The sequence below is a fragment of the Phyllostomus discolor genome, chromosome 5 (genome assembly GCF_004126475.2).
Source record: "Phyllostomus discolor isolate MPI-MPIP mPhyDis1 chromosome 5, mPhyDis1.pri.v3, whole genome shotgun sequence".
Taxonomy (NCBI): Eukaryota; Metazoa; Chordata; class Mammalia; order Chiroptera; family Phyllostomidae; genus Phyllostomus; species Phyllostomus discolor.
In genome coordinates this window covers 123,691,689-123,718,107 of record NC_040907.2, presented here as the reverse complement: position 1 = coordinate 123,718,107, position 26,419 = coordinate 123,691,689, and the positions used below count along the sequence as shown (strand labels likewise).

The following is a 26,419-nucleotide window of genomic DNA, read 5'->3' as shown; positions in this document are numbered from 1 at the left end:
TTATAAACACATCATGAAATAGGGCATCTCAAAACTACAAAACATTCATGTCTCATCCCAAAACAATCTGCCTACGGTTCTTGATCTGTCCAAAATTTGCCCATCTTTCAGGAGAACACAGCTCTAATAAACTAAGAGGTAGATATCTTTATTTTCTACGGGCATCCCTTACAAACAAAAGTACTAGTTTATTACTGCTTCCAGGTGATGCTTTGTAAACAATGGCACTGCACTAGATGGCCCACGTGATCCGATTTTTATATTTATTCGGCTAACGGACTAATAAAATGAGGTCGAGAGGAACCAGCATCTTCTATCCAGACACCCATTCACCAGTCTGTCCACATCGTCATTTAGCCTTTCAACCCACAGGGACAGACAGTAATTCTACCCACCCCATAATGCCAAGCACCCAATTCAGTGTTCGAAGTAGAAGGGACTTTGAGGTCACTCGAGCTAGCTCCTCACAGTACAGATGAGAAAACAAGGAGAACAGAAAGACAAGCGACCGAGTAGCTGAGGCCTGGCTTGTAAATCTAAGGCTCTTTACTCAGATAAGCTCCATCCTTCCACCTGACAAAATGAAGCCAATTCCTCTTACGGTTCTAGGGTCTCTTCGACTCGTTTCCTCGGCCGCCCCGCCCCGCACCGCGTGAGCTTGTCGGGAACAGCCAGCAGCCGCCAAAGCCTGGCCCCAGTTTCGGTCCAAATGCCTGTCTGGAAGCTGAGGCCCAAGGAAACTCTGAAAGTCAGAAACCCGCTCAGCGCCGGAACCCGGCAGCGTCCCCACGGTGCCTAGGCGGGAGCATTAGGCCGGCGGCCCGACGCCTTCGTCACTTCCGCCCCCGCGGGGGAGTAGGGAGGGCGGAGGACTGGAGAGGTGGGGAACCGGAGGAGGTGGCGGTCTGGTGTCCAGGCGACGGGGCGTGACGGGGCTGGAAGGTGGCGGGAGGGGGCCGGGCAGGAGCCGGCGGGAGGGCCAGGCCTGGAGGCCCCCACCCTGGCGTGCCCGCCCCGGCCGCGATTGAGGAGGAAGAGGAGGATGATTTCCAGATACACTCGGAAGTCTGTGCCACAGAGCTTGGAGCTGTGAGTGCCCTGCTCAACCATCCCAGCCACGGCCAGGGGAGGCGAGGTGGGGTGCGGGCGCTCCGGGGACCCTTCGTGACCAGTCCCTCGCTCCTTTCCTTTCCCAGGTGGGAGAAAGAAAATTTTCTTCGGAACTCTCTCCTTCCAGCCCTGCCGGACTTTGTCCCTTCTACCTACAACTCCAGCTAAGGGTGTGTCACCTGTGCTGTCCCAGGGCCTGGCCCTTTTGGGCGGCACTTCCCAAACTATGGCCTCCTAAGGCATTGGTAGTTTCCACAAGAAGTTGTCAGTAGCTGACTGTTACAATGAAGTTAAACCTATCTAGTGCCAGGCACCTTGCAAAGCTGCTTACATTAGCTCACTTAATTCTATTCAACAAGGATGGAAGATGGGGACTGTTATTTTTCATTCTACAGATAAAGATCCCAGATTTAAAAATTATAGCATGCCAAAGGTTACACATACAGAAAGTAGTGGAACTGAAGTGCAAACCCGATGTCAATCTTATTCTGAAGCCTTGGTCACAACCATTACACGTACTGCCTCTCGGTTTCTACAGTTAAGCATCAGAATGTACAAGGACCAGTTTTGCTCTGAGATTTTAGAGAGTAAATATTTCTGGCTAAAAGTCACCCCCTCCCCCGCCGCCCCCACTGGAGTGCTGTAATGTAGTAAGTAATGACAATTTCACACATTTATAAATGCTTTTACACTTTGAAAAAGACATTCATATCTCGATCCTTCTAGCAACCACTCAGTAGGATGGGTATGATTATCTTCAGTTTCTCAGAAGGTGCTATGTCACACAGGTTATATACACATCTTAAGATTATATAACCAATAAGCTTTTGAGCTTGGGCTTTTTAACTCCAACCGCCCCCCCTTTCTCCAGTAAGCTGTGTAATTTAGCAATTATACAATTTATTAATATTCAGTATATATGGTATAGTAATAACAAGCTTGTTATTCTTCAGTCACATCTGAGTTTCTGGCTAGGGTTTTTTCTGGCCATGTGACTTTTAGGCAAATTACTAAATTTTTGATTCTTCATTTCTTTAGTATAGGAATAAGACCTTATTTAAAAGCATATCTAAACTGATGGCACAGAGCTTGACACATAGTTGGTCCTCAGAAAATAGTAGTTGCCTTGTCCCTTTCCACCTTTATTTGGTACAATAGCCACACAAAGAAAATCAGTCTGTGATCTCTCCTTGCCTTTCTGAAGTGTATTATCTACTAAATAATAAGATACTTACACAGTAGCAATTCAGATAATAAGCTTTTTAGAAACTAGGAAGAAGAATGTCATTTCCTAATACAACTAGGTTTAGCTAAAAATATGCTTTTATAATAAATCCTGATCATTCTGAGAGTAAAAACTATCTTTTATGGAAAAAAGTGTTGATAAGCACTTATTGGGCCAGAATTACTGACCCAGTATAGTTGTGTTACTTGTTCTCATTTGTTAATTTGACACTCCCTAAACAACTTTCCCAAAGGGGATTCTCTAGAGGAGTCGGGGTTATGTGAATGATGAAGACGATGAGTAATATATGCATCTAAGTGACTGTAAGTTAAAAGCAATTTTAATTTACTTTAGGTATTATAATGATGATTTGTTTTGAAGTAGTTACTTCAGTTTTCTCCCCAACACTTCCAAATTGTAGATGTTGGAAAGATTTTGGAAAAAGAGTCATTTTCTACATACTGCTTTACATTTTTTAATGCTAAGTTTCAAACACAAATACATAGTAAATATAATGAGCCACCAATCACCCACATTAAAGTTATCAAAATTTTAATATATTCGCTTCATCTATATTTTCTTTGTTCCTCATCTGGAAACAAAATCCTTGGCACTATCATTTTATCCCTATATACTTCAGTATGCATGATAGACATTTCCTGTGTAACCACAATGCTGTTATCAATTTTAAAATTTATTTAAAAAATTTAAAATTTCTTTGGTGTTATCTAGTTGTCACTCCATAATCCACTTTCTCTGACACACTAAAAAATGTCTTAAGTTTTCTATTTCCTAGCTGGAGTCCACATTTCTAATCCCTATCACTGTCTCAAAGACAAGCTTTTGGTTGTAGGATCACTGAGTGAAAAAAGCACAAATAGCTCTCTGCACAAACCTTCCCCACCATTGAAGAAATAATTAAAACTACAAGCTCCATTGACTGGGCCCTTAACTTCATATTTGTATATAAAAAATAGTACAGTTCACTAAAATCTCAAATTATTCGTTTGCTCTGAGAAGCCTCAGAGCCAGACTACTTGGGTTTGAATCCTGGCTCCATCACTTACATGAGCCTTATGACCTTAAGCAGGTTACTTAATCCCTCTATGCCTCAGTTTCCTTTCCCGTGAAATAAAAGTATTAGAGGGGTATAATATACATCTCTGGGAAGACCTCTTGTAAAGAACCTGTGTAACTTTGTTTAACCTATCGTGTTTCCTAAATTTACTTGACTACTGAATTTTGTGGGGGAGGAAAATCTAGTATTGATGATTAGGACTGGAATATATAGCTCACCCTTTAGTTTGTTCTTATGCATGTTGCACTCCACAGCAGCACTGTCCAATAGGAATATAACACAAGCCACATCTGTAGTTTTAAATTTCAGGTAGTCATATTAAAAGTAGCAGAAACAGGTTTTTTTACCCTTTTTTTGAAGTAATTATCAATTTTTTTACCTTTTTATTTTAAAGTAATTGTAGACTCATAGGTAGTTATAAAAGTAGTGTATAGAGTCCCATGAAGCCTTCACCCAAGTTCTCCCAATGATGACCTACCTCTTACGTAACTGTAGGATAATTTCAAAGCCAGGAAACTGACATTGGTATAGTACTGTCAACCAGACTACAGACCCTAATTCACTTTTCACTAGTTTTTATATCCATTCCTTTGTGTGTGTATGTGGCACATAGTTCTATGCAATTTGGCCTCATAGAAGTTTGTGTAACCACCAGTAAAGTCAAGATGAAGAGGTGTTTCATCACCACCAAGAACAGTCTTGTGTATGTGCCCCTTGCTGGTCACATCCACTCCTTCCTTCATCTCCTGGTAACCACTCATCTCTTCTCTGTAATTTTATCATTTGTAAACATTGTATAAGTGAAATTATATAGTATGCAGCCTTTTGAGACTGGCTTTTTTCACTAAGCATAATGTATGTCCTTGAAATCCATCCGAGGTGTTGCATGTGTCAATAGGTCACTTTTTTTTTTAACTGGATCATATTTTATTGTGTGGATACACCAGAGTTTAACCCTTCACCCATCAAAGGACTTTTCCATTGTTTCCAGTTTTATTAAAATTATAAATTAAGCTGTTCTGAACATTTACATGCATATTTTTGTATGAATGTAAGTTTTCACTTCTCTGGGACCAGTGCCCAAGAGTGCATTACCATGGCTAGGTCTTATAGTTTTATAAGAAACCAAAACTATTCCAGAGTGGCTGTACCATTTTCATTCCCACCAGCAATATGTGAGACATCCAGTTTCCCCATGTCCTCGCCTGCCTTTTGCATTATCACCATGTTTTATTTTAGCTGTTGTAATAGTTGTGTTGTTATACCGTATTATATTTTCAATTTGCCATGAAATTAATTTTAAGAATATATATTTTTAATTCAATACATCCAAAACATTATCACTTTACCATATAAGCAAGATAAAATAGTGAGAAACTGTTCTTTCTTTCTTTCTTTCTTTCTTTCTTTCTTTCTTTTTTAATCATTGTTCAAATACAGTTTTCTCCTTTTTACTCCCAATCCAGTCCCCCCTCCCACCCTCCCCACTTCCTTCCCATTGCCACCCTCCCTTTAGTTTATGACCATGTGTCCTTTAAGTTTGTTCCCATGAACCCTTCCCACTGTCCCCTTAAATTCCCTCTTCTCTCCCCTCCGGTCACCGTCAGCCTGCCCTCTATTTCAGTGTCTTTGGTTATATTTTGCTTGTTTCTTTGTTTTGTTATTTAGGTTCCTGTTAAAGGTGAGATCATATGGTATTTGTCTTTCACTGCTTGGCTTGTTTCGCTAACCATAATGTTTTCCAGCTCCATCCACGCTGTTGCAAAGGGTAGGAGCTCCTTCTTTATTTCTGCTGCATAGAATTCCATTGTATAAACGTACCATAGTTTTTTGATCCATTCATTTACTGATGGGCATCTTGGTTGCTTCCAGCATCTAGCTATTGTAAATTGTGCTGCTATGAACATTGGGATGCATAGGTTCTTTTGAATTGGTGTTTTAGTATTCTTAGGATAGAGTCCCAGCAGTGGAATTGCTGGGTCAAAAGGCAGATCCATTTTTAGTTTTCTGAGGAAGTTCCATACTGCTTTCCATAGTGGTTGTACCAGTCTGCAGTCCCACCAGCAGTGCACTAGGGTCCCCTTTTCTCCACAACCTCTCCAACACTTATTGTTTGTTGCTTTGTTTATGATGGCCATTCTGTCTAGTGTGAAGTGAGAGATACTGTACATTCTTATACTAAGAGTTCACAGTCCTGTGTGTTTTACATTTAAAATGCATCTGTGCGTCTCCTTTCTGACTAATCACAGTTTAAGTGCTTGTGCCTAATGTATTGGACAATGCAATTCCAGAGCAGCAAGAAGTATGTGACCAACTTAGACTATGTTTCTGAAAAGTATATTCTTTATTTATATGAAATATACCTTTCTTTTTATCTTTTACAGGAAAGGAATAACAAAGTGTGCTCTTAGTCATCATCCCCTTCCAGAGCAGCTGGACGACACTTCCTCTGCCAATGACAGCCACGCAAAAGACACGAGCTCCCAAAGGTAATAACACAGAGTGTACTTATTTGCTTTTATACCTGATTATGGCAAAGGTTTTGTTTTTTTAGCTTATGGTTGGTATCAAGCCTTGTACTAAAGAAACAAAGCAAATTTTTACCACATTTCATTACCATTTATCTTCAGTGTGGAACAGCTAATGGAAAAAATGTCATACTTATTTTTATAACCTTTGAAAAGCATAGACTCAGGAGTCCAACAGATACGATTTTTAATCCTGGTTCCGGCACTGGTTAGCTGAATAAAATTGCAAGTTACTTACCTGATAACAGTATCTCATAAAGGTGTTGTGAATATAAATGAGATGAAGTATACAAAACTTGGCACAATGCCAGGCATATAGTAAATGCTGAGTAAATATTAGCTGCATGTACTATTTTAAGAAATACAACAGAGGAGACTATAACTTCAAAGAAGGTTCTGAGAAGCAATGTGGTATTACAGGAAAAATTGTAATCATAAAACTTAGTTTCAAAACCTGGAACTAAATTTCAGATTCTTTGTCTTTAAAATGGGGCTGAGTTCTGCACCACCAGGTTGTTGTTGGGATAAAATGAGATTAGTATTTGTAAAAGTGCTTGATTAACTGTGCAAGCGCCATATAATCTCAGATATTACCAATATTTCTGAAGTGTCTTTAGTTGTCAAAGGTATATGTTACAGGTGGAAGGTTAAAGTATTCATTCTAAACTATGGCTATTAGGTCCAATGACTACCATCAATTCTATAGGAATTGGACAGGACTTTTTCTTGATGCTGAAATTTCAAGTTCATTGACTTTTGCTTCTTTAAATGTATTTGTACATATGTTATTACCTAGTCACTGAGTAATTAATGCTTCAGAAACTTGAGGAAATAATAATTTTTCTGTTTCTTCTTTCCAAATTCTGTACTTAGTGAGTCTGACATCACACAAGAATCACCTTTTACATCAGCTGATACTGGGAATTCAAGGTCTGCTTTTCCAAGTTATACAGGCACAGGGATCTCTACTGAAGGCAGCTCGGACTTCTCCTGGGGATATGGTGTGAGTTGTATGTTACTGTGGAGCACTTGAGAGATCATTCTGGGAGTTAGGATTTGTCAGTTTTGTTAGTATCTTTCATTCCTTCACTCTCCTGCATTGTTTCTTTACACTTTAATACTTAAATTTACCACATGTTCTAATATTTGTAAAGAAGCATCAGTCTTCACCCTCTGAGTATTTGTTTTGTTTTATAGATATAGTTGCTTTTTAGATATGCTTACTTAGTGCTTGACTGAAACAATTGTAGGTTAGTATGGATGTGGGCCCAGGACTTACTCCTTTTGCTGTGTTCAGTTCACTAATGTGTCTCCACCAATGTAACACTAATGTTACTGTGTTTAAAATGTTTTTGAAAGTTTATTAAGCCATTACACACTGGGAAAATGCTACTGTTAAATGAAAAAAAGCAGGTTAGGGAGAGCTTTTATAGTTCTAATTTTATTTTACATATGTTTGTTTATATATATTAGAAAAAGGACTAAAGATGTTTACACAAAGTGTTATTCAGTCATTATTAATTGGGCATTGAGATTTCCTATTTATTTATTTACTTATTTATTTATAGCTATTTCCCATTGTAAAGTACTATTTTTATAGCAACCTTAAAAAAAATTGCCTGGCCAGGTAGCTCTGTTGGTCATTCTGTATACCAAGAGGTTGTGGGTTCAATCCTCAGTCAGGGCACATACCTAGGTTACGGGTTCGACCTCAGTTGGGACATGTATGGGAAGCAACCAATTGATCTCTCTCTCTCTCTCTTCCTTTCTTTCTAAATCAATAAATATATCCTCGGGTGAGCAGTAAAAAATTTTGTATAGACAAATTTTAAACATGTCTATCACTTTGATGCAATAGGTAGTTTTATTTCTGTATCCTCTTTCAATCTATATTTAATTTGACCCAGCTGTAATCATGGTATACATACAGTACTATGCTCTGTTCTTTCACTTATATTATTTTGTGAGCACTTTTCCACGATATTGTTGTTAGCAACCTGCTTTCTTTACAAAAAGACTGATAATTGTTAGAACCTATTATTAGCACCATGAATTATTTTCCAGTCATTTTAATTTGGATGTATATATAGTTTCCTTACATAGTTGTATGATATATATGTATTCTATTTTGTGGTATAGTTTTTCATTCACCATTACTTCATATAGATATTTTCTAATTACTACTTCCATCCCTGTCAGTTTGAATAGTTATATAACATTTCCTTATTTTAATGTATCATAATAGAGCTTTTCCTTATTAGCTAATAACTGGGTTTCCTGTTTTCCTTCATTCATTCAACAAATATTTTTTTAGCACATTTGTTGTCAGATACTGTACTTGGGAATATGGGTGAGGGAGGCTTATGTGATTCAATAGTCTAATACAGGAGACTGACAAAAGCAAATAAACAAAATAACCACAAAAGGTAGTAAGAGCTCAAAGGAAGATGACAGGGCACTAAAAAAGAACATTATAAATAAGAGGGATTCATTTTATATTTTGAGGTACCAATATTTTATTCAAGTTTTATTTTAAGTGATGTTAATTACAACATTTGAAAGGGAGGATCTAATTCCATACAAAATGGAAGATTCTAAAATGTGCCCATTAAACTGCTAAAAAATAAACTGAGTAGTGAGGCTACACCAGAAGTCTACTTTAAGTTCCAGGTGTTGCCACCATGCGATTACAGCCACAGAGACTCTTCCCAGTGTGAAGCTAGAGCTCTTAGAAGCTATCTCATACCCTGATTCAAAGGAAAAAGGAAACACAACATGAGAGGGAATTAAGTCCTGAATTACTGACTTCATCAAATCCACCTTCTCCCACCCCAAAACGTCACAAAAGAAGCAACCACCACACCTGCAGCTACTTTTGGTGTGAAAGAGGTGATGGCTGAGTATGGATACAGGTCATAAAGATCTGCCTTGAAAAGTTCCTGTGGGTGACTCGTACATGCCAACAGTGAGCCTCATTTAGGATAGGATGTCAAGGTTCAATCCTCAGGAAGTTGCATTTTCATTCATTTAAGCAATGCAGATTTACAAAGTGCTTACAAATCATTAGCTACCACTTACAGACATTTCTGAATAAAGAAACCTGAAGTTCCTGTTAGGGGAATTCACTTTAGAGAGGGTTTCAGGTAGAGTAGATCTGAAACTTGAAAGTTTAGGAGTTAACTGTATGAAGAGTGAGGAAAAGAGCTTTCCAGATAGGTAACCAGCAGTAGATACAAAAGCCCTAAGAAGGCAAAGAGCTTCGTGTGCCCAAGGGAAAGTATTTGGTATATTATTAGAATTTTAAAAAGGTCAGGATGATTGGAGAAGAGTGTACCAGGATGAGAAAAGCACAAATGAGATGAGAGAGGTAGACAGGACTAGAATCACTAGGCATTGTAAACCATGGTAAAGAATTTAAATTTTGACTCCTGGCCAAGGTGGAGGTAGATATGCTGTGCCTCCTCACAGAACCAAAAGAAGGACAATAACAAATTTAAAAACAAAAACCAACTAGAACTGCCAGAAAATCAAACTGTATGGAAGTCCAACAACCAAGGAATTAAAGAAGAAACATTCATCTGGACTGGTAGGAGGGGCAGAGTTAAGCAGCTGGGGTGGAGAGGACTCACAGCAAGATGGTGGCTGGAGGACCAGGGCAGTCCCACATTTGCATGCAGATAAATGGGGAAGAACAACTGGGGAGCCAGACAGACCATGCAACCCAGGGTTCCAGTGCGGGGAAATAAAGCCTCAAAACCTCTCACTGAAAAAATCTGTGGGGGCTGTAGGGCAGGAGAAGCTCACAGCCTCACAGGAGAGTTTGTTAGAGAGACCCACAGGGTCCTAGAACATGCACAAACCTACCCACCTGGGAATCAGCACCAGAAGGACCCAATTTGCTTGTGGGTAGCAGAGGAAGTGACTGACAACTGAGAGCCAAGGAAGCTGCATCGTTCCCTCTCAGACCCCTCCCCCACATACAGCACCACAAAGCAGCTACATGGGTTGCCCAGCCCTGGCAAATACATAAGACTCCACCCCTTACTCTGAAACAGGCACACCAAGACAAAAAAAATGGCCCAAATGAAAGAACAGATCAAAGCACCAGAAAAAATACAACTAAGTGATGAAGAGATAGCCAACCTATCAGATGCACAGTTCAAAACAATGATAATCAGGATGCTCACAGAAATGGCTGAGTATGGTCACAAAATTGAGGAAGAAGTGAAGGCTAAGCAAAGTGAAATAAAGGAAAATGTACAGGGAACCAAGAGTGATGGGAAGGAAACTGGGACTCAAATCAACAGTTTGGACCAGAAGGAAGAAAGAAACATTCAACTGGAACAGAATGAAGAAACAATTTTAAAAAATGAGGAGAGGCTTAGGAACCTCTAGAACAACTTTAAATGTTCCAACATCTGAATCATAGGGGTGCCAGAAGGAAAAGAGGAAGACCAAGAAATTGAAAACTCATTTGAAAACATAATGAAGAAGAACTTCCCTAATCTGGCAAAGGAAATAGACTTTCAGGAAGTTCAGGAAGCTCAGAGAGTCCCAAAGAAGTTGGACCCAAGGAAGCACACACCAAGGCACACCATAATTACACTACACAAGATTAAAGAGAAGGAAAGAACCTTAAAAGCAGCAAGAAAAAAGGAGAGAGTTACCTACATAGGAGTTCCTATTAGACTGTCAGCTGATCTCTCAAAAGAGACCTTGCAGGCAAGAAGGGGTTGTAAAAAAATATTCCAAGTCAGGAAAGTCAAGGATCTATATCCAAGATTACTCTATCTAGCAAGGCTATCATTTAGAATGGAAGGGCAGATAGTGCTTCCCAGATAAGGTCAAGTTAAAGGAATTCATCATCACCAAGCCCTTATTTTATGAAATATTAAAGGGACTTACCTAAGAAAAAGAAGAAGATCAAAACTATGAATAGTAAAATGACAACAAACTCACAACTATCAACAACCAAACCTAAACAAACAACAAACAAACAAACAACTAAGCAAACAATTCGAATAGGAACAGAATCACAGAAATGGAGATCACATGGAAGGTTATCAGCAGGGAGGGAGAGGGGGAAAAATGGTAGTAGAGGTACAGAGGTACAGTAGAGGAATAAGAAGCATAAATATAGGTACAAAATAGATGGGGAAGTTAAGAATAGTATAAGAAATGGAGAAGCCAAAGGACTTATATGTACAACCCAAGGACATGAACTAAAGGGGGGAAATGCGGGTGGGAGAGGGAGTGCAGGGGAATAAAGTGGGAGAAAAATGGGATAACTCTAATAGCATAATCAATAAAATAGATTTCAAAAAATAAAGGAAGATGGAATTTCATAGCTTTTTAGTAGAATTTTGCATGTTGAGCTTTTTAACTCACGAGACTTTTATAATATATGGTATAAGGTATGAATTAAGTTCCTATGCTGTTAAATCTATTTTTAAACCATTTTTCTATACTTGATTTAGTATCATGGTTTTTCATATTTTAAAAAACCTACTAGTGTTCACTAAACAATGTATGTGATTTTGTATTTGTGTCTTTACTCTTTCAGAGAAATTTTATTTTCACTTCTATAACATTTTCTATAAAGTATTTATCAGGGATTTAATTGGTTTTGCATTATTACTTTTTATTAAATTAGGTTATGTATAGAGAGAACTAAAATTTATTTTTTTAAAGACTTTATTTGTTTACTTTTAGAAAGAGGGGAAGGGAAAGAGAAAGAGAGGGAAAGAAACATCTATGTGTGAGAGATACATCGACTAGTTGCCTCTCACATGCCCCCAAACAAGGACTCAGCCTGCTGCCCAGGGATGTGCCCTGACTAGGAATCGAACCAGCGACCCTCTAGTTTGCAGGCAGGTGCTCTGTCCACTGAGCCACACCAGCCAGGGTGAGAACTAAAATTTATTAAATATTTAGTATATGCCAGGCACTGTGCTAAATACTTTATATACATATTTTCAATAATTTGTCATCTTTACTGAACTTAGTATTCTAGCTAAATATATAGTTTTTATTTACATCTTTCACTAGTCCTATTTGTCATTTTATAATTTACTTTTTATTATTACCATCAATATTAAAATTCAGTTTGGTATTTAATTATATACTTTACTTACTTTTTGAACTGTCTTAGTTTTTTTTTGAGCTATCACTGGTCTGTAGAAATCTAGTTTTCTGTCCCAATTTGATGACATACTACTTTGCTAAATATATTTATTATTTGTAGTGATTTTGGAGTTTATATTCTTAGATTTAATTCTTTTGGAATATTTTTAAAATTCAAACTTAATATAATGATATGAAGGAAGACTTCTGTTTTCAGTTTAATTGTATATATTTAAATTTTGATAGCCAACAATCATAAAAATAGCTAACCTAATTCTTTTCTATTTTAGTTTTATATGGTTTGGTTAATTTTTTTTTAAATGATCTAGTAAGGTTTACTCTAGGAATACAAAGATGGATCAGTATCTGCACATGTATTCATATGTTTAACATCAATTACTCAAAGGAAAAATATGATCAAACTAATAGATGCTGAAAAGGTATTTGATAAAATTCAAAAACCATTCCTTATAAAAATTCTCAGTAAGCTAGGAGAAGGAAACCCTTAAAACCTTATAATGACTATTGGCCAACTGAATAGCAAATAACAGTTTAAATGGCAAAACAAACTTCAGTTAGAATAAAGAACCAGACATGAATTCTTTTAACAAATTTAATTTATTCCTTTGCTAACTTTGTATATTTTAAATATCCTTATTTTTACATAAAATTTGTTATTACACACTCTGATGCTATTTTTTCACTTATTATATTTTGAAGAATATTCATATAATTTTATTCTTTTAATTTTAAATGTTTTTAATATAGTTTATTGATTATACTATTACAGTTGTCCCTTTTCCCACTTCACTCCCCTCTGCCCTGCACACCCTCTCCCACCCACATTCCCCCCTTTTAGTTCATGTCCATGTGTCATACTTTTTCCCTTTTTTTTAACTCTTTTTTTGTAAAGATTTTTATTTATTTATTTTTAGAGAGGGAAGGGAGGGAGAAAGAGAGAGAAAAACATCAATGTGCAATTGCTGGGGGTCATGGCCTGCAACCCAAGCATGTACCCTGACTGGGAAACGAACCTGTGACACTTTGGTTCGCAGCCCATGCTCAATCCACTGAGCTACACCAGCCAGGTCCATGTGTCATACTTATAAGTTCTTTAGTTTCTACATTTCCCATACTATTCTTACCTAACCCCTGTCTATTTTCTACCTACCATCTATGCTACTTATTCTCTGTACCTTTCCCCCTCTCTCCTCCTCCCACTTCCCTGTTGCTAACCCTCCATGTGATCTCCATTTCTGTGGGTTCCATTCCTGTTCTAGTTGTTTGCTTAGTTTGTTTTTGTTTTTATTTTAGGTGTGGTTAATAATTGTGAGTTTGCTATCATTTTACTGTACATTTTTTTCTATCTTCTTTTTCTTAGATAAGTCCCTTTAACATTTCATTAAATAGGGGCTTGGTTATGATGAACTCCTTTAATTTCTTTAAATTGACCTTATCTGAGAAGCACTTTATCTGCCCTTCCATTCTAAATGGTAGCTTTGCTGGATAGAGCAATCTTAGATGGAGGTCCTTGTCTTTCATGACTTGGAATACTTCTTTCCAGCCCCTTCTTGCCTGCAAGGTCTCTTTTGAGAAATCAGCTGACTGTCTTATGGGAACTCCTTTGTAGATTACTGTCTCCTTATCGCTTGCTGCTTCTAGGATTCTCTCCTTCATGTTTACCTTGGCTAATGTAATTATGATGTGCCTTAGTGTGTTCCTGCTTGGGCCCAACTTCTTTGGGGCTCTCTGAGCTTCCTGGACTTCCTGGAAGTCTATTTCCTTTGCCAGAATGGGGAAGTTCTCCTTTATTATTTGTTCAAGTAACTTTTCCACTTGTTGCTCTTCCTCTTCTCTTCTGGTATCCCTATAATTCAGATGTTGGAACGTTTAAAGGTGTCCTGGAGGTTCCTAAGCCTATCCTCATTTTTTTGAATTCTTGTTTCTTCCTTCTTTTCTGTTTGGTTGTTTCTTTCTTCCTTCTGGTCCACTCCATTGATTTGAGTCCCAGTTTTCTTCCCATCACTATTGGTTCCCTGTGCATTTTCCTTCATTTCACTTAGCGTAGCCTTCATTTGTTCATCTAATTTGTGACCAAATTCAACCAATTCTGTAAGCATCCTGATTACCAGTACTTTGACCTGTGCATCTGATAGGTTGGCTATCTCTTTGTCGTTTAGTTGTATTATTTCTAGAGCTTGATCTGTTCTTTTGTTTGGGTCATTTTTTTTTGTCTTGACACTCCTGTTACATAGTGAGGGGCAGAGCTTTAGGTGTTTACCTGGGTGGGGCAACCCATTTTCTGGGTTGTGACGCAGTATGTCGGGGAGGGGTCCAAGAGGGAACAATGGCGCTTGCTCTGTTCTCTGCTGGATTTCAGGTACTTCCACTGCTTCCCCCAAGCAAACTGAGTCCTTCTGGTGCCAGTTCCCTGGTGGGTGGGCTTGTGTACATTCCAGGGCCCTGTGGGTCTCTCCAACAAACTTTTCTGTGAGGCTGGGAGTTTCTGTCAGCACCTCAACCCCCACAGGTGTTTTCAGTTGGTGTTTTGAGGCTTTATTTCCCTATGCTGGGACATTGGGCTGTGGGATCTGTCTCGGTCCCCAGTTTCGCCTGGTTTATCTGTGCATGAATGTGGGACCACCCACTCCACCAGCCGCCTTGTGCGCCAAGCCCCTCCACAATCTGCCACCTCGCTGGGTCTGCCTGCACACCCAGGGTCCACCAGCCATAGCTTTGCTGTGAGTCCTCTTCCTCTGGCTGCCTGACTCTGCTCCTCCTACAGGTCTGAATGAGTGTTTCTTCTTTAGCTTTTTGGATGTCAGATTTCCATACAGTTCAGTTTTCTCCCAGTACTGGTTGTTTTTTTGTTTCTAAATTGTTGTTGTCCTTCTTTTGGTTGTGCGAGGAGACACAATGTGTCTACCTATGCCTCCATCTTGGCCAGAAGTCTCAATATTCATATACTTTTAAAAGTTGTTTGTTCTTTTATGGCTACACATACATTGCTGTTACCAAAAAACAAAACGAAACACAGCAAAAACACCCTGCTGCATTTATACATTGTACATATATTGTTTTGCATAAATGTGAATATACCTGAGGACACAGTTCTAGAAGTGAAATTGTTGGCCAAAAGATGTGTGCTTTTATAATTTCAAAAGCTGTTGCCAAACTGACCTCTGTAGATATTCCTCCAGTCTGCTGTCTCACCAGCAACATACAGAAAGACCTGTTTTCCTACACTGCTGACCACACACTGAGATGATCAGACTTTTTAATCTTTGCCAGACTTGGAAGTTTAATGAAAAGCTATTCTGACTGCTATCACCAGTTTTACTTGTTCTTGTCCTTCTTATAAATGGATCATACAGCATGTAATTCTTGTATCTACCTGGCTTCACTTGATCAGCATTATGTTTGGAGATATCATGCATATGGTCTATGCATGATATTGTACATACTTGTAGTCTGGAAATTGCCTGTTTATATTTTCATACTTATTTACTTTTTTACTTATTGTTTTCATATTAAATTAGTAGAAGTTCCTTATCTTTTAGATTAGAGGAGGTGTACTTTCTCTGTAAAGGGCTAGATCGTAAATATTTTAAGCTTTTCCATGTCTGTCGGGAGCCTCAACTCTGTCACTGCAATGAGAAGGCATCAGTAGACAATGTGTAAATTAATGGGTGTGATTGCATTCCAATAGAGCTTTATTTATAAAAAGGCTGTGGGCCAGGTTTGTCCCACTGGCCATACCTCATACAATATATAGAATCTATTAGATACCTACATTATATCCATTCTTCCTAGAGAACTATAAAACTTGGGGTATTATACTCAGTTGAAAATTTATTTCCCAGCCTCTGTTACAGTTAGGGGTAACTAATAAATTATACACAAAAGTCAGGAGATGGGGCTTTCTCAAATGCTATTTTTTTATTTACCCCCTTTTTCTTAATTCTGGCCTGGAACATGGTACTGTGGCTAAAGGTAAAGCAAAAAAAAAAAAAAAAAAAAAAAAAGGAAGCAGCCATTGTGAACCATGAAGCACCACTGAGGATGGAAATGATAGAAGAAATTAAGTCTTTGATATTAATGGAGCCACCATATGAGCTTTTTAATGCCTACCATTAGACTAATATTTTTATGAAAGAAAAAAATAAACTTTTATCTTATTTAAGCCACTGTTATTGTTTTTGTTAGTGGTAACCAAATACAGTTAATCACTGATTCTTCATTCATCCTTTGTTAAATGTATTGCCCATATCTTATCTTCTCCTGGTATGTAGCTTTTAATACTTTCACAGTTGTCACATTCAGGTCTTTAATCAACCTAGAATTGTTTTTTGTATATGGTATATAGCAGGAACATTATTTTAACTGTTCTATTTAGATAATGAATTGTTGCAGCATCATTTACTGACTAATTCAGTACTTCTAAGCAGGGGCATTTTTCATTATTTTGGGTGTGACTATTGTACAGAAATGTCCCACGTGTAGCAAGATGTTTAGTATTCACAATCCCCTCCTGTTAAACACCTACTTACCCCCTGGCCACTGTGGTCACTAAAAATGCACACATCCTTTCCCAACTTCTGCCACAGAAGGTGGTATCATTTCCAGGAAAATCATTACATTCTTTCCCTGCTGACCTGCTATGCTCCCACGGTTATAGATTAAGTTTCAGAATATGAAAGGATCTGTTTCCTGGGCTCTCTAAACTGTTTTATTCTAGAAATCATGCTAATTTTAATGGGTCTTAATTAAACTCTAGCTTTATAATCATAATATGTGGTAGGACACTCTTACTGCATTGTTCAAGATTGTCTTGGCCAATCCTTTTCATATACATTAGAATCTGATTGTTAAATTGCACAGGTCAATTTGGGGAAGACTGCCATCTTTATGATATATGTATTCATGGGTTTGATATAGAAATATTTCCATTTATTATCTATTTCTTTAATATCTTTTAATAAATTTTTGTAATTTTACCCATAAAGGTAATATACATTTGTTGAAGGTTTATTCCTAGGTAGCAGGCATGGTATAATATTAAAAATTATATTTTTAATCTCTTTGTTGCTCTTATATAGGTGTATATAGTGTACCTGTTTTTTTAAGGGAACTGAGTTCTAGGATAATGTTGGCTTCTGTATGACTTTCTAGGTTAGAAGCTATGAGTGTTGGTTTCTGGTTAGGCCCCTTTTCCTGGCTTGCTGTATCCTCACATGGCCTTATTCTTGGTCATGCACACAGGTAGATCTGGTGTCTCTTCCTCTTATAAGAACACTAGTCCTATCACAGTCCCACAGTCCCACAGTCCCACAAGGCTCCACCTTATGACCTCGTTTAACAATTTCCTCCATAAAGGCTCTATTTCCAAATACAATCACATTGCAGGCTGGGGCTTCAACATATGGATTTGGGGAGGATACAATTTAATACATAACACAGTTCACCAGGAAGCCATAACAATTCTAAATAAGTACATATTTAATAGAGTTTCCAAATGTATGAAGAAAAACTGATAAAACTAAAGAGAGGAATAGGTGAATCCACAATTATTGTTAGAGATTTTAGTAATTAATAGAACAATTAAAAATCAGTAAAAATATAAAGATCTGATGCTACCCCTGACAAATGCAGACTACATAGTTTTAAGTGCTTGTGTAATGTTCACAAGGACAGACTGTGCTGGGCCATAAAATGTCTTGATAGTTTTCAAAGGATTAAATCTTATGGAGTATGTTTTCTGACTACAAAAGAATTAAATTACAAATCAGTAACAATAAGACATAGAATAATTCTGCAAATAATTGAAAATTAAACAACTTCCTAAATATTAAATTACAAGGGTAATTAGAGGGTATTTTAAATTACATGACAACAAAAACACAAAATATCAAAATTTGTGGATGTGTTTAAAGTAGCTTCTATGAGGAAGATTATGGCTTCAAATACTGATTTTAGAACAAAAGAAAGCTTTGAAATAACTAAGTTTCTCCCTGAAGATGCTAGAAAGAGTAAATTAAACCCAAAGTAATATGCAAGGAATAATTAAGTGCAAAAATCAATGAACTAAAAATTACATACATATATAAAAGAAAATGAACAAATTCAAGAGTTGATTCTTTGAAAAGATTAGTAAGCCCCCAGGTAATGCTAGTCATTCAGGAAAAGGCAAGAAAACCTAAATTACGTACCAGGAATGAAAGAATAGACAATACTACAAATCATACAGACATTAAAAGAATATTAACAGCCACCCTGGCTTGTGTGGCTCAGTGAACTGAGCGCCAGCCTGCAAATCAGAGGGTCACTGATTCCATTCCCAGTCAGGGCACATGCCTGGGTTGCATGGCAGGACCCTAGTTGGAAGTGCACAAGAGGCAACCACAGACTGATGTTTCTCTTCCTCTCTCTTTCTCCCTTCCCTTCTCTCTAAAAATAAATACATAAAATCTTTTAAAAAATTAATAAAATAATATGAACAATTTTATGCCAATAAATTCTTTAACTTAAATGAAACACATTCCAAAAATATCTGAATAGTTGTTAAACTCTTAAAGATACATAATCAACAATTCTCATATAGAAAGGTCTAGGCCCAGGTGGTTTCACCACTGAATTCTGTTATATATTTGTGGAAGAAATAACAATCACATAAAATTTTTCCAATAAATAGGAACATTTTCAATTTACTTTATGAGGCCAGCATAATATTGATTCCAAAATCTGACAAAGACAATACAAAAAATTATGAGATGGCACTTCTAGTATGGCAGAGTGAGCAGCTTGACAAATCCTCTTCCCAAAAAGCGACAATAAAACTGGATAAAATGGTCAAAAGCAACCATTTCAGGACTCTGAAACTGGCTAAAGGGACACAACAAAAAGAGCAGTAGTGTAACACAAGGAGGGTGAGCCCAGGGATCTCGACTGCTCATTAGGATAAGCCAAAAAAAAACACAGGGAGGACTGGACAGAGCAGACATAGCCTTTATTACCATATTTTACCATGTATAATGTGCACCCACATTTCTGTGTGCATTATACGTGGGATCATTACACCCATTATTATGGACATGGTATGTAATCATTATACCTATGTATAATGTGCATCCTTATTTTTCCCTCAAATATTTGGACAAAAAAAGTGTGCATTACACACAGCAAAATAACAGTACTCACATCACAGGGAGCACCAATGACAGCGGACTGCCTCCCTGAGTCTGAGACTTATTTTCAGGGGTCCCAGACAAAGGGGGCATGAGTCTTGTGTGTGACTCTAAACTACATTACCTCAGTGTGTACATGCAGAGGGAAAAGGTCAAGAAGCAGTCACACAGGACAAGAAGCCGCTCCCAAAAGGAGATAGGAAGAAATTACAATCTGTTTCCAAAGTGATCCACGTTCCTTTTAGGCTGGGGCCCTCTGGCAAGCCTTCTCTTACGGGGTTTGGAAGTGCCATGTCCCGCAGACCCCACAAGTAATTATGCATGGAAATCAATAGAACTTTGAGGAACAGTGAGAGTCTACTTAACTACTAAGGTACAAGCTGTGAAAACTAGCAGCTTCAACACCAGAGAGGGCTCAGTAGATTTGGAGTGGAACTTGGATGATGCCTATACCCAACAGCATTGTCAACAACAGTAGCAAACTCAGTAGCACATGCACAAGGAGAAACAGTGGCTCAGGTAGCCTGGGGCTTTGGTACTGGTTGGGGCAAAAAATGGATTGACAGACAATTGAGAAACTTATTAAGGAGATCTGGGAAATTAAACAGCCATAGAAGGCCCTGATAAGCTCGCCACATATCCATGCAGGAGAGATCACAGAGGGCCCAAGCTATACATCCCTGGCTGACCATGAGTCAAGCATGCTAATGCAGAGCAGACATGAGGGCTTAGAAATGAAAAGCCAGGGCAAAAGGGACTCAAGATGGCAGCAGGAAGGTGGAAGCAAACTCACCTCCTCCCTTGACCAAACTGGAAGTACAACTAAATTACAGAACAATCACCCTGAATAACCAACTGAAGACTAGCTGAAGAGAATTCTTTGCTTCTCAGGCCAGTGAGCCACACCAGCCAGGGCTGAAGAGAATTCTTATAAACAAGAATTTATAGAAGACTGGTAGGAAGGGCAGAGACGTGAAAAGTGCTGACCCTGCTCCCATGGGTGGTGGCTGAGGTTCCAGAGGGATATCTCAGCTGTGGGGGGTTCCACATGAGAAGTGCAGGATCTAAATCCCAAGCCAGACTCCTCAGCCCAGAGCACCTGAGCTGGGAAGAGGCATCCACTTAGCATCTGACTGTGAAAATCAGTGGGGTTTCTGTCCATCATGGAGAGACTGGAGTTTGCTAGAAACACAGCACCCTCTTAAAGGATCAACACACAAAATTTCATTTGCAGCCAATCACCCTGGGCTCCAGTGAAGGGTGGGTGGAGTGGACTAGAGTTGTATAAAGAAAGTCTGGGGTTTGTGGCTCTGGGGAAAGTGCTGAGGGATAGCTGCCAGGATCCCAGAGCTGAGTCATTCTCCCATACTTCAGATGCCATCTTTCTTGGGTGGAGTACTCCCTTCTGTGTGGGACCAGGTTGGGAAAAGCAATAGCTGCAACCTCTGTATTCCCTCTTGCCCCACCCTGTGGAGCTCTCGCCCTGCTGAGGAGTCAGCTGCCTTGGCTGAGGAGTAGAGGTCTGGGTAGACTCGGGAGGTATTAGTGACAGAGTTGTGTGGCTTGGGGCAGGGGTCATTCCCCTCCTTTCCTGTGAACCTGGCTGGTGCTTCCCACTCACAGGAGAGCCACTACCCCACCCTCTGGGCTTATGGTGGAGACATTCATTGGGCTCTAGCTGCCCCACCTGCCTGACTCTTAGTGGCTCTGCTCTTCTGAGGTCAGGACAAAATTCAGGCAAAGCTAAATTGCGTGGCTCACAGGAGGGGGCCACACCCCCCACCTTCCCTGAAGCCTGACTGGCACCTCCCCCTCAAGGGAGATACACTAAACCAGTCCTTCTGACTCTCGGCTGCCCACGCTGCTGAGCTCCAAATCTTCCTGGCAGAATTTAGGACAGTTGTGTGGATCTAACATGGGGGCCATTTTTCCACTCACATGCCTGACTGGTGCAGAGCCCTCCCTTCACCTGGCCAATTCTTGGTCTGTTGGGCCTGATAAACACTGATGATTCCCTAAGATCCAGCCCCAACAGAAAGGTGTGTGAGCACCCAGCAGGTTGCAGCTAGATGTGGTACACCCTGAAACATTTGCTGAGTGGCCTCGGACCCAGCCCTGGCACTGAGTTTGAACCTGTTTCAGTCTGGTGCACACAACTAGCCCCTACCAGGTGACTCACTGAGAAACTACCTCATGCAACATGAGTACCACCAGAGACTATTTCAGTGACTAAGCCTAACAGACAAACTGCAGGTAGAGGCAGATGGAAGCAGATCTGAATATCTTGGGATTTTTGCTGACTTCACCCTGGGCCCAGTGCTAGTAAAAGCTGGCATTGGTGCTCAGCTTGGTCCTTTTTGCATGCACCCAGAGGTGGTTACAGACTGGATCGCTGTGCACCAAATAGTTTGCCCAAGGCCAGTTACAGGCAGCATCTGACACTGGACTACACTAAAGTCCCTCCCAAGAAGCCAAGAACCAACACACACAGTGGCCAGCTTCAAACATCAGGGCAGAATCTAAAAAGCTTCACAAGCAGCATATCCAAAGGGAGAGCTCTGCAGGCACCAGACCTTGCTGAGGTGAATTCTGCTTTGTGTGGTCAGCACTTGCACAGCAGTTTGCATGCTGTCATAGGGGTTGAGCCTCACAGTCAGCCTGAGGGTCAGTCTCACACATGACCGGGCCAACAGCAACCATGACTCAATTACAATAGGGGGGCCCACATAACCCACACAAGGGACATTCCTGGAGCACCCAGCTCAGGTAATCAAAGAAACTGCACCACTGGACCCCACAGAACACCTAATACAGAAGGCCATCCTACTAAGACTGGAGGCTATAGCAGACCTACCTAATACATAGAAACGAACTCAAAGAGGCAGCCAGAATAGAGAGTCAAAGAAACATGCCCCAAATGAAAGGACAGGAGAAATCTCCAGAAGAAGAGCTAAACGGAGGCAAGCACTTTACAAGACATAGAGTTCAAAGATATGTTATAAGGAAGTTCAACAGCATAAAAAAGGACATAAAAACCATGAAAAAGAACCAGACAGAAATGAAAAATACAATATCTGAAGTGAAAAATACACTGGAAGGAATAAACAGATTTCATGAAGCAAAGGATCAAATCGGCAACTTAGAGACAAGGTAGAAAAGAACAGCAAAGAGAAAAAAAGCTTTATAAATTAGGATAGTTTAAGGGACTTTTAGAACAACATGAAGTATAGTAACATCTACATAATAGGGTACCTTAAGGGGGGGGGGGGGGAGAGAGAGAAGAGCTCAAGAACCTATTTGAGGAAATGACCAAAAACTTCCCAAAACTGGCAAAGAAATATGACATACAAATCCAGGAAGTGCAGAATCCCAAACAAGATGAATCCAAAGAGGCCCACACCAAGACACATCATAATTAAAATAGCGAAAGTTAAAGAAAAAGAATCTTAAAGACAGCAAGAGGAAGACAGTTACCTACAAAGGAGCTCCCAAAAGGCTGTCAACTGATTTCTCAACAGAAACATTTCAGGCCAGAAGGGATTGGCTTGAAGTAATCAAAATGATGAAAGCAAGGACCTATAGCCAAGGCTATAATTTAAAACTGAAGGAAGAATAAGGAGCTCTCCAGACAAGAAAAGGCTAAAGGATTTGCTACCACAAAACCAGTATTATAAGAAATAATAAAGGACAAGGAAGGAGGCAAAGGAGAAGAAAGAAGAGACAGAGGACCATAGTTAAAAGAATAAAATGACAATAAATAAGTACCAATCAATGATAACCTTAATGTAACTGACTTAAGTGCTCCAATCAAAAGACATAGGGTAGCTGAGTAGATAAGAAAACAAGACCCGTATATACGCTGTCCACAAGAGACCGCCTGTGGGACAAAAGATACACACAGACTAAAAGTAAAGGGATGGAAAAAGATATTTCATGAATGGAAAATTTTTTAAAAAGCTGGGGTGATAATACTTGTATCTGACAAACTAGACTTTAAAACAAAGGCTATCATAAGAGACAAAGAAGGACACTATATAATGATAAAGGGAATAATTCAACAAGAGAATATAACCCTTCTAACCATATGCACCCAACATAGGAGCACCTAAATAAGTAAAGCAAATCTTGGTGGATATAAAGGGAGAGACTGACAGTAATACAGTCATAGTAGGGGATTTTAGCACCCCATTGACATCAATAGATAGTTCTTCAACAGAAAATAAGGAAACAGTAGCCATAAATGACATACTAGATCAGATGGATTTGATATCTTTAAAGCATTTCATCCCAAAGCAACAGAATATACATGCTATCCAAGTACATATGGATAATTTTCTAGGATAGACCACATGTTAGGACACAAATCAAGTCTCAAATTTAAGAAAATTGAAATCATATCAAGCATCTTCTCTGACCATAATGGTATAAAACTAGAAATCAATCACAAGAAAAAAAACTGAAAAACACACAAAGACTTGGAGACTAAATAACATGTTACTAAACAATGAATTGGTAATGATGCAACCAAGGAAGAAATGAACAGACATCTTGAACGAAATGAAATTGAAAACCAAACAACCCAAAGTCTATGGGACACAGTGAGAGTACTCCTAAGAGGGAAATTCATAGCATTATAGGCCTCCCTCAAGAAATAAGGAAAACCTTAAATAATCTAACTTTACACATAAAGGAACTAGGAAAAAACAACAAACAAAACCCAAAGTGAGTAGAAGAAGGAAATAAAGTTCAGAGGAGAAATAAAAGAAATAGAGTCAAAAGAAATAATACAAAAAAAAATCAATGAACCCAAGAGCTGTTTTTTTTGTAAAGATAAACAATATTAACAAACCTTTAATGAGACTCATCAAGAAAAAATATAGAAAACCAAATAAATAAAATCAGAAATAAAAGAGAAGTAACAACGGACTGACAGAAATACAAGAGGTTGTAAGAAAAACGTGAACAATTATATGCAAAACATTGAAGAATCTGGACAAAATGGATAAGTTCCTAGAAACACACAGTTTTGTAAAGTAGGGAAAAATCAGAGAATCTGGACAGACTGATTATAACTACCAAAACAGAAAGAGTAATAAAAAAAAAAAACTCCCTAAAATCAAAAGTCCTGGACCAGATGGCTTCACAGGTGAGTTTTACCAAACATTCATAGAACTAAAATCTATCCTCAAACTATTCCAAAAAATTCAAGAGGAGGAAAGACTTCCCAAGCTCATTTTACAAAGCCAGCATTATCCTAATTCCAAAACCAGATAGAGATACTACAAAGAAAGAAAATTATAGGCCACTATCCCTGATGAACATAGATGCTAAAATCTTTAATGAAATATTAGCAAACCAGATCCAGGAATACATTAAAAAGATCATACACCATGATCAAATAGGAAATAGTCCAGGGATGGTAGGTTGGTATAATATCTGTAAGTCAATAAATATGATACACCACATAAACAAAATGAAGGATAAAAACCACATGATCATATCAATAAATGCAGAAAAAGCATTTGATAAAATCAAGCATCCATTTATTATAAAAACTCTCAACAAAGCAGGAATAGAGGGAACATACCTCAATGTAATAAAGGCCATATATGACAAACCCACAGCCAGCATCATACTCAATGGGCAAAAACTAGAAGTGTTTCCCTTAATATCAGCAACAAGATAGGTATGTCTGCTTTCACCCTTTTATTCAACATAGAACTAGAAGTCCTAACCACAGCAATCAGACAAGAAGAAGAAATAAAAGGCATCCAAATTAGAAAGGAAAAAGTAAAAGAGTCATTATTTGGAGATGATGTGATACTGTATGTAAAGAACCCTAAAGATTCTATCAAAACCTACTAGAACTGATTAATGAATTCAGCAAAGTAGCAGAATACAAAATCAATATCCAGAAATCAGTTGCATTTTTACTCACCAATATTGAACTATTAGGAAGGGAAATTAATAAAACAATCTCATTTACAATTGAATCAAAAAACAATAGACCTAGGAATAAACCTAACCAAAGATGTAAAAGACCTGTACTTGGAAAATTGTAAGACTGAAGAAAGAAACTGAAAAAGATACAAATAAGTGGAAGCACATACTGTGGTCTAGGATAGAAAGAATTAGTATCAAGGCCCTGGCTGGTGTAGATCAGTGATTGAGCATGGGCTGTGAACCAAAGGGTTGCTGGTTGGATTCCCAGTCAGAGCACATGCCTGGGTTGCAGGCCAGGTCCCCAGTAGGGGCCACGTGAGAGGCAACCACACATTGATGTTTCTCTCCTTCTCTCCCACCCTTCCCCCTCTCTAAAAATAAATGAATAAATAATTTTTCTAAAAAATTTAAAAAGAAAGAATTAGTATCATCAAAATGTCCATACTACCAAGCAATTTATAGATTGCAATCCCTATCAAGATGCCAATGGTGTATTTCACAGAACTAGAAAAAAATATTGCAAAAAGTTATGTGGAATCAAAGAAGACCTCCAACAGTGACAGCAATCTTAAGAAAGAAGAATAAAGTTGGAGGACTCATGCTACCTGATATCAAACTATACTACAAGGCCATGATAATCAAAACACATGGTACTGGCATAAAAACACACATATAGATCAATGAACAGAACAAAGAGTGCAGAGAAAACTATCTTTATGGCCCATTAATAATTGACAAAGGAGGCAAGAATATACAATGGGGTAAAGATAGTCTATTCAATAAATGGTATGAAAATTGAATAATATGTGCAAAAAATAAAGTTAGACCACCTTTTATATAAGAATAAACTAAAAATAGATTAAATACTTAAATGTAAGACTCAAAACTATTAAAAATACTAGAAGAAAATATAGGCAGTAAAATCTCGGACATTTCTTGTAGTGATATTTTTTCTGATATATCACTTCAGGCAAGGGAAAGAAAAGCTAAACAAATAGGACTACTTCAAACTAAAAAGTTCTTACACAGTAAAGAAAATCATCAACAAAATAAAAGACAACCCCCTGGATAGTAGAACATATTCACCAATGATACATCTGATAAGGGGCTAATATCAAAATTTGTAAAGAACTTACAAAACTCAACACCAAAAAACCCTACACTCCAGTTTTTAAAAAATGGTCAAAAGACCTGAATAGACACTTCTCCACTGAGGACATATAGATGG

The 26,419-nt window shown here is 38.4% G+C and overlaps 2 protein-coding genes across 10 annotated transcripts in view; one reads left to right on the top strand and one right to left on the bottom strand.

The window, feature by feature from the left end:
• The window catches only part of ECD (ecdysoneless cell cycle regulator), a 32,383-nt gene extending 31,563 nt beyond the window's left edge, over positions 1-820 (bottom strand). Inside the window, exon 1 of one of the 2 annotated variants that reach the window (XM_028513132.2) lies at positions 602-820. The gene's annotated coding sequence lies outside the window, so the exon portion shown is untranslated. The other variant, XM_036026802.1, reaches the window with a different exon arrangement.
• A 53-nt stretch (positions 821-873) lies between these two features.
• FAM149B1 (family with sequence similarity 149 member B1) overlaps positions 874-26,419 on the top strand; it is a 60,390-nt gene continuing 34,844 nt past the window's right edge. For 3 of the 8 annotated variants that reach the window (XR_004903395.1, XR_004903390.1, XM_028513134.2), the window contains exons 1-3: positions 874-1,089; positions 5,798-5,902; positions 6,815-6,944. Coding sequence is in view for 1 of the 8 variants with exons in the window: in XM_028513134.2 (XP_028368935.1) it covers positions 1,043-1,089; positions 5,798-5,902; positions 6,815-6,944 (282 nt within the window). In the remaining 7 variants the exon portion in view is untranslated. The other 5 variants (XR_004903392.1, XR_004903391.1, XR_004903393.1 and 2 more) reach the window with 5 other exon arrangements.